This window comes from Helobdella robusta, assembly GCF_000326865.2.
Source record: "Helobdella robusta unplaced genomic scaffold HELROscaffold_2, whole genome shotgun sequence".
In the NCBI taxonomy this organism is placed as follows: domain Eukaryota; kingdom Metazoa; phylum Annelida; class Clitellata; order Rhynchobdellida; family Glossiphoniidae; genus Helobdella; species Helobdella robusta.
The window spans coordinates 5,410,371-5,419,446 of NW_008704083.1; the positions used below are offsets into that span (position 1 = coordinate 5,410,371).

Genomic DNA, 9,076 nt, shown 5'->3' on the forward strand with positions numbered 1-9,076 from the left:
ACAACGCTAAAAAGCTGATTGGACGAAAGATGTTGAACATTCCATCTAAAATTAATTCTCGTATAAAAACTTTGCTTTAATTATTTTATAAATATAAAAAATTAAAAAAAGATATTTTTATTAATCAAATCTGATATTTTAGAAATTTTAATAATTTACATTTCCAAAGAATTCAATACTAAAAATTAAGCTTCTGCAAGTGTTTTTTGTCCTACTTAATCATTTCATTATTGGCTTCGCATTTGATGATGTTACATTTATTAATAAGAATATAACATATTTGATCACTGCACTCAACTCTATACTATTTGTATTTTACATCTGCCCATATATACAAATATATATATCAAATATATTTATTTATTTACTTTGCAATACACTTTTATTATCATTTTAACAAATTTCTACTATTTTCTTTTAATTTTATTGGTTTTCTCGACTTTTTTCGGTTTGTTATACTTCAATCAAATCAAAGAATTTTTCGACTGCGTATTATATAATATAATATAATATATTTGTACCTAACAACATCTTTGTCTGTCTTTGTTCGTAACATAACTTTTTACTTAATAACACGAGTGCACGACGATGCGCGTGTTTTCGCTGTCAATTTTGATAATTAATACTATATGCATATATATGTACTCGAGTATATACATATTTATTTATATGCATTCGTGTATGTATGTACGTAAGCGAAACTGAAGTTTATAATAACATTGCTTTGGTTTGTGTTGGTGTTGTAGTATGTGGCATCACAATTTGCCTAAAAATTGGCAGGCTTACCGAACAAAAGCTAATGATTATGGTTCACACCACTAAGCTAATTTCTTTGTTTCTTCATCGTTCAACCTTGCAGCCAAAATTTTAATTTATTCCGTTTTCGTTATTTTAACGGTGTGCACGAGTACTTCAGTGGCACCAAATTATAATATTTCCCCGTATTCGATCGAGTTCGCGGTTGGAATAAAATATGCATATTGTCCACATTTTATTTTTTGTTTAACTATTCGCTGATTTTATTTAATTTCATTGCACTAAACAATGTAAAATCTCTTAATTATTTTAGCGCGTGTAAAATTTAAAAATTATTTCTTTACGACGGTTTATGTTCAAATAAATGAGAATGGAAACACTTGCATCAAAATGTTAAGATAACCTATGCTTAATGTGAAAACAGACATGCATATGGTTAGTGCGTTCTATCTCGCACGTACAAGTTCGCACGATCGAGCACGTTGAGGCCTAGAGATGCATGCACAATCACACATGCACAACCACACGCACAAATTAACTTCAAAACAAAAACACGTGTAAACTCACACACACGAATGCAAGCACAAAAATGTAATTAAAAGCATCGATATCAGCAAAGCAGATAAAAATAACATAAATATAGTCGGTATAAAATCAAAAAAGTTGAATAAGTAGGATGAGAACATAAATATATATACATGTATATATATATATATATATATATATATATATATATATATATATATATATATATATATATATGTAATTTTGAACAGGAAAAGTAACATTCCTATTTTAAAGGATATTTAATACTAGCTGAATTGAAATCATTGAGTGATGATAAACGAAGAAAGTTTGATGTAAGCATATATTGAAAAATGTAACCCTTAGGTGGAGATGGACAGTTAGCTAAATCGAAAGACCGCCCTTAGCGTCAGACGTATTACTTAACTCAAAATTTGTTTTATTATTGTAACAATAAATAAAGAATGGGTTGTTCAATTTTACATATTGATGATAAGAATTGACTTGATTGTTATTAATCGTAAGTTTTTAAAATAAATCGAATATTTTAAATATGAATAAAAATTTAATTTTATTAGCAACCTAATTAGATAGTGATTTTTGTAAGTCTTAAAAATTTTGTGCAAATCTTTAACCGAGGGTGGGTTCCCGGCTCGATTAATCCAGAGAGTCGACGAGAAGCTCGCAAAGTAGAACTTTTAGCATTACCAACGGAGAAACGAATTTTTTTAGAATGATGATGAATTTAAGATTGAAATCTCTATCGGATTGTCAAATTTTCAATATAAGTATAAGCTTAAATTGACAATGGCAAAATTCATCCAGTGGCGGATGGATCTAGATAATGTTGACTTTTGGTCGATTTTTACAAATTTAAAACGATTGAAATTTAGAAATGTGACGAGGAAAGCGAAAAAATAACCGAATGTTCGCTAGTGTGTAGTGTGGCCAAAATTACACTGGTGATCGTTTTTTTGCTTATCACGCTAATATTTTGCAGATTTGTACTTAAAAACAATGTGTTTCTGTCTAAAAACTTAAAAACTGAGTTTTACTGACTTTTAATAATAACACTGCTCACAACATTCTCCCTTTAGATCAGCCGCTGCACAAGCGTTTTCTAATAGAAAATTGAACCCGCTATCATAATATGGGCTAATGTGCTAACTAATCTCAGATAACGGCTCAAATTTTTGGCAATTTTTTCTAATATAAATCGTTTTTAACGGATTCAAAAAATACTTTAAAACTCAATTTTGAAAAAGTCCCAACTATAACTAGATATAAATGAAAGCGTTTTTTAATTGATAATTAAACCTGCGAAATGACAATGAATACATAATGAATAATACAGCTAAACATATAATGAATATTTGATATGAATAATATATAATAATATGATGAACGAAATCTGTAAAATCGAAAAAGTTTGAATTTAAATTCTAGTTATATGAGTTTGACGGGTTAATTCTAATTATATGGGTTTGACCATGTCTAAATTAATTTTTATCTTTTTTAATATTTAAGTTTTTTGGTAAAAATATTTCGAAATGGAAGTCGTAAACAACAGTAGTGTGTAAGATTATTTAAATTTTGTTCGTCTTGCGGCTTTTTTTTGCAGTTGTAAATTTTATAGTTTTTAAAAAATAAATAACAATACCATCTTTCTATTTTATTTCAATTCAGTTAGATTAGATTCACAATTATTAATTGAACTTATTTAAGGATCACAGATTCTGGGGAAAATCCGTTCACAGAAGCTGGAGTGTTGAGTCGCAAAGCTGATTTTATCATAAGCAACTCAAAAATAACCAGAAACTCGATAAAAATTGTGGACCCTGACGACGTTGATTCAAGTCTTTTTGCTAATGTATCGTCACCAGACAGTTGCCGTCTTGTGTCGCCTAACGCCTCAACATCGTTCAACATCGAACCTGTACCTGCTGAATCGCTCAGAAACGATTGTTCAGTCGACACAAATGATGTGGAAGTAACCAAAGTGGAAATCCATTTCGAAAAATGCCAGTTAACAGAACCCATGAGAGCTGAAGAAGTTAAAGCTGACAGAAAAAAGTCATGTTGTACAGTATGCTGAGTAAAAAAATATAGTATTGTCACATTATATTTTGTTATATAATAACTATTTTAGTGGGTGATTGACTTTTCTAAAATTATAAAACTTAAAAATGCTTTGTTAACAATGTTGTACTTTTTCTTTGATTATTTTTTTATATCAATGGATAAAGCTTGATGTTTCGGATGTTATTTCATGTTTTATTAATTTGTTTTGTAACCTGTATTTTATTCACGCGATTCATTTAGTTTTTATTTTTACTAAATTTAATCCTTTAATTTTTTAAAAAGTTTATTTAAGCATCCACATATGTGCTAACATTCCTAGTATAATATAATTGAAACCATGTTGCCATGTGTTGAGGCATTTTAACTTTTAGTATATCCCTGTGTGAATCAATTGTTGTAGTAAATAATTATTAATAGTCAAATGATTTTATAACTTGTTATTTATCATCTCAGCTAGTTCATGTTTTTTTAAAGAATATTCCTGTTTTTGCAAATGTTTTTTAATCATCAAATGTAAACGAAAAGCATAACCACGATCAATGCATGAATTTTTCCAAACGAAGATAGGCGCGTTAATTAAAAATAAAATGCAACATTTCGCATGCAGAATGCGACTTAATTCTCATTTGAAAGCACACAATTAATTTTAATATGGAAAAATGACTAGATCAAGAAAAGTTACCACTGGACAAACAAAACCAATAAGAATGGCAGACAGGCTATTACAATACGATGGTCCAACGTCCAAGTTTGTAAACGTAACTTAAAAATCCTGTCGATATTCGTTAAGTACGTATTTGTATATACATTAAATGAATAAAGCCTATATATGTGCACGTTAATATATATATATATATATATATGTATATATATATGTCATTATATATATATATATATATATTCAGGGAGTATGGTTCACCACATATTACAGAAAGCCACCACGTCACGGAATAACAAGTGCTTAAATATTTTGCTAGTGATCGGTCGGACGCTCCATGACTGATGTATGGCTTCAGTGGCCTAATACCAGAATATCAAGGGTTTTTGAGTTTACGACTACTTTTTTAGTCGTGATTATTGTGTTGGGAAGTGACGATGGTGCTGGAGGAGATGATAACAATGATGATAATGATGATGTTGACAGAGATGATGTCGTTGATGATTTAGTCTTGAAAAACAGTTGGTCTTTTAATTGAAATAATTTTATTTGTGGTGTAGAAATTGATAATGACATTTGCTTTTTTTCGCATTTTAAAAAATTCGTTGGATGCAATTCTAGGTGTTTAGTTGGTCTATCAATCGCAATTTTTCCTGCTCGTTCTGGGCGAGGTGATTGAGGGAGAGATATTTGCTCCGACAGCACGTCGTCAGTTGACGCTGCAAGTGCTGGTGAGAGATTTGCAGCTTGATTCATCTCCACCATGTTAATAGCGGACTGTGAAAGCGGATGATTTAATGATGGAAAAAATAATAAAGACGACGTTATATTTGATTGGTAGTTTGCCATAACGTGGTTTGCTACGTTAAAATTTTGTTCATCATCATCGTAAAAATAATTTTGGCCATTGAAATTATTATTTTTTTCATTATTCTCATTAAACGTTGTACTAAGTTCACTTAAAATAGGCAAGAAAGAATTTGGAAGAGCTTTTATTCCTGGTTTCATTGTCACAACTGTGGTAGCCAAAGCCGAAAAAATTGTGAACGATGTGTTGCCTCCATTCACTCTTTTTATTTTATTTGTTTTCAAATTATTTTCAACTGGTGACGCATTCTTCTCAGCTGAAAGTGTAAGAGATTCAGTGGTTCTTGACGAGGAGGATCGCTGAGTTTGCTGCAAATGGTTAGCACGAAATGAAGTAGACCTCGAATGATAATGATTCATGAAAGACGGATATCCTGGAGAATTTAATTTCCTACTTTTACGGAAAGATCTGTTGAAGTCGTTGTTGGTGAAGTTGCTGTTGTTGTTGGCTGACGTCATGGAATGATTGTTTCCAGCCATTTCCTCCATCTGTCGGTTAGTATATTATAGAATCATAATATCAATAATGATAATAATAATTTAATAAGAATAATAAAGAGAGTTTTTAATAATGATAATTTAATCATAATTTAATCATAATAAAAATTTTAAAGCATGTTATATAAAAAAGAATGATGTAATGTTTAATTTAATTTGCAACTATTTCTAAATTGTGTTAAGAATTTATTCTTTTTTATTCAATCTGGTGATCATTCTGCTGTCAACTTTTTGTGTAAGTGCTAATGGCTTAAAAATTATTTCTGAGAAAGTGTTGTTTAAGTGTGATAAATTATGCCTTTTTAAGTCTTAATAATCTCTAAATAAATTTTACAGGCCTCCTTAAAAATACAAAATTTGACGGTCTAAACATTCAAATTTCAGTAAATTTTGTTAATAAAAATAAATTTTTATGCCGAATTGATACTCAAAAAAATTATGATTGAAAATATAATCTTTTTAAAATTGTTCCGTAGTTATAAGTTTTTTAAAACTGTACAATATAAAAAATTAGTACATGTTTTGAAACGAATCATCAGCACCTGTCTCGTGCTAAACTCTCCCATCATTTGTGATTGGCTGCTCGAACTACGACGACAGCTAAACATTCTGCAGATCTGGTGTTTGAAAGGACTGTTCATGATGCAGTACAACACTGGGTTTTGAGCGCTGTGAGAATGTCCTATAGCTAACATCACGTAACTGACATTGCTGGGGTAGTCTGTTGTAGAATTTCTCGGCATGAAATCAAGATACAAGTTGTAGATGGCAAATGGCATCCAGGAAACGAAGAAGAAGAGACCGATAATCATCAACATGAATGCCAGGCGTCGACGTCCTGTTGAAACAAATAAATTAATCATTGCAATTCAGTCCACGAAAAATTATTATTTGTAAAATAAATCGCCAATACCACTTTTTAAAAAATTTTTGATTTTTTATTTGCGAAAACATCGTTGAAAAGTTCCGACTAACCGGCCATAATACGTTTCTGCGAGTTGGACGAGTTGGCTTGGTCCCGCAACGATATATCCCGCATCAACAAACTGTGACCAGTGGAAAAATATGAATACAGTACCACGCTTACCGGTGCCAAAATTATTAAAACGAACAAGAAGAGGTCAAAATAGGGTCTTCTGTTGGCTTCGCCCCAGTTTTCCAGGCAATAGTAAATATCCAGTCCTAAAATATGCTTCATATCTTCAAGTTTGACATGTTCACGATAGACCGCTAGAGGTATCATGATCAGAAGGTTGGCCGCCCATACTGACGCGATGGTGATGATCACGTTGCTTGTTCTACATAAAGTTTTTGATCTGACGGGATGTTTGATTGCGATGTATCGATTCAAGCTGAGACACATGATGGTTACGACACTAGCTCCAACTGAAACGCCTGCAAAATGTAAATGCAAAATATATTTAATGCAGAATAGATTTTATTTTAATTAGAATCATTCTACTCTAGTTTATTTATCGGGTTCAATTAAGTATTTACTAGGTGGAATTAATTTAATTATTATTTTCTAGGTTCAATTCATCGATCAACTGAGGGGCCGAATAAAAGATCACAAATAATTGTCACATTACATTTGTGACATGGAGGAAAATTTTAAACAGGCATAAATAGGTCCGTTGACAAGTGAGAGACTACGTTTAATTGTTGTTGCTGGACATTTTTTTGAAGATTAACCGGATGAATGTGGTGGACGGTACCCATCTCGTAAAATTAGATTTTTGTTTCAGATAACAGAATGAAAATTTTGTTTCAGTTTTGACAACACGGTTTTTATACTTTCAAGAATAAATTAACATGAAATACCGAAATTTATACGATATGCAGAATTTAACACCATAAACAAAAATTACAAGGGTATGCAAAAATTAACATGATATTCAGGCATATTTGTATGTAATATTTGACGGCAAGATGTTGTAATATGTCGCATTTGGTCATGCACTGCCAGAGACTTGGGTTATCTAAATTGATTATAATTGGAAATTCGTGTATTGGCAACTATGTGCAAATTGCATAGAAACAAGAAACCAACAAAACGTAAAATGATTGTGAAACAAGGCACACGGCAAGCCAGGTTGCAACTGATTAACCTCTGTTGAATAAGTACAAGTGATTAGCAGCTTGATAAAACACGTGCAGCCAAATGCTGATATTTGTGATGTTTTCCTTTTTTTAAAAATAAAATTAACTACACTTTATTGAAAAAAAATAAATGTTCTTAATTTTAAAAATGTTAAAAATTGAATAAAACTCGGTAAAAAAATATTACATAAGAAACAAAAATCTTCACGATTAAAAAATACTGCACGAGCATAATAATTCGTGATTTTTTCATGTCCACAAACTTAATACCGCAGCCAATGGATGAAGTTAATTAATCATGCGTCTTGAGTCAGATCCTCTGAAGACTTAATATAGGCTACACTTGCAAGTAAAATCGATACCCACAATCCCATGATGCATACTCCAAAATGAATTATAAGTTGACACACGGAGATTATCAATGTTTTATTTTTTAAATAAAAATGTGAAATTAACATAAAAAAAATGTATGCCCCTTGTTAAATGTGGCAAATAAGTATTGCATGCAATAACTGTGAGTTGCAGCATGTGTGTGGTTCGTTCAGATTCAAATTTAACTTCTGGCACCAGAGAAGGTTCATTTATTTTTATTTACTATATTCTTATTACAAAGAAATAGCACAAGATCAGTTGCATGTGACTATGGACGTAATTACATTTTACGGTAGGAAATTTTAGAAACCAGTGTATTGTGTGGTTTAATTTCTTCGCGAACTACTATTTTTTAATTGAACATTACAGTGTAATCAAGTTGAACTGAAAACAGCGTTCAAGTCTGATTATACTTTCCTTAAAACATTTTTAATCTTTCACGCATTATTTGAACATTTTGTTAACAATGCAAATTAATTGAAAATTTGCAAGTAAGTATGCGAGGTATTTATTTGATTGATTCAAACATGGATTTATATATATTCATGGATTCAAAAAATGTTAATATTTACTTACTTGAAAATGTTAATACGAGTGTTAATGAATTGAATCAACATTCTTTAGAAATACGTGTAAAAATTTACATAAATTAAATAAACTGTTTAAATTAAAGTATTCTATTTACGTTAAGTTATTTATTTTACTATTCATTATTGTAGATAGTGATGTTTTTTAGGAGGCACTTAACAATATGAACAAAATTATTTTATATATTTTTTAAACATTTTTGTTTTTTATCTTTACTGGGACAAACTTACACGATATAAAAATGAAGTTTTAGTTTCTGTTTCTTTTAAATAACCGGCATTTAAACATAGTTTTAAACCTTTTTCACTGTAGTATTTCAAGGCTTCAAGATGTTTTCATGATAGGGTGTGGAAAAATAGACATGGTTTCATTAATTTCAATGATGATAAAATCATAAAATGTTTACAAACAATTAAAATATTTTAAAACAACTGATGAAATGACTTTTCAAAATATTCGAAACTGCATTAAACTAGATGCATACGAAGAAACAGTAAGTAGCACCGGATCAACGATGGCTATCAAGTGAGGCAATAAGCAACATACGTTCGAACAATGGTTATCGCGTAAGTAATAACGACACGTTTGCGTGATAGCAAGCCATAGATGCCAATGCAAGCTCTCAACATG

The 9,076-nt window shown here is 30.6% G+C and overlaps 2 protein-coding genes across 2 annotated transcripts; one reads left to right on the forward strand and one right to left on the reverse strand.

Annotated features, from left to right (window-relative positions):
- Positions 1-1,653: 1,653 nt before the first annotated feature.
- On the forward strand, positions 1,654-3,376 carry HELRODRAFT_160474 (hypothetical protein; the record flags this gene model as incomplete). Its single annotated transcript, XM_009017431.1, has 2 exons — positions 1,654-1,660; positions 3,015-3,376. 2 exons carry the CDS (start codon positions 1,654-1,656, stop codon positions 3,374-3,376), a joined length of 369 nt encoding a protein of 122 aa, XP_009015679.1.
- Positions 3,377-3,650: 274 nt separating this feature from the next.
- HELRODRAFT_188324 (hypothetical protein) lies at positions 3,651-6,749 on the reverse strand (the record flags this gene model as incomplete). Its single annotated transcript, XM_009017432.1, has 5 exons — positions 3,651-3,741; positions 3,798-3,844; positions 4,391-5,377; positions 5,929-6,224; positions 6,362-6,749. The coding sequence occupies 5 exons, from the start codon at positions 6,747-6,749 to the stop codon at positions 3,651-3,653; spliced, it is 1,809 nt and encodes a 602-aa protein (XP_009015680.1).
- Positions 6,750-9,076: the final 2,327 nt, after the last annotated feature.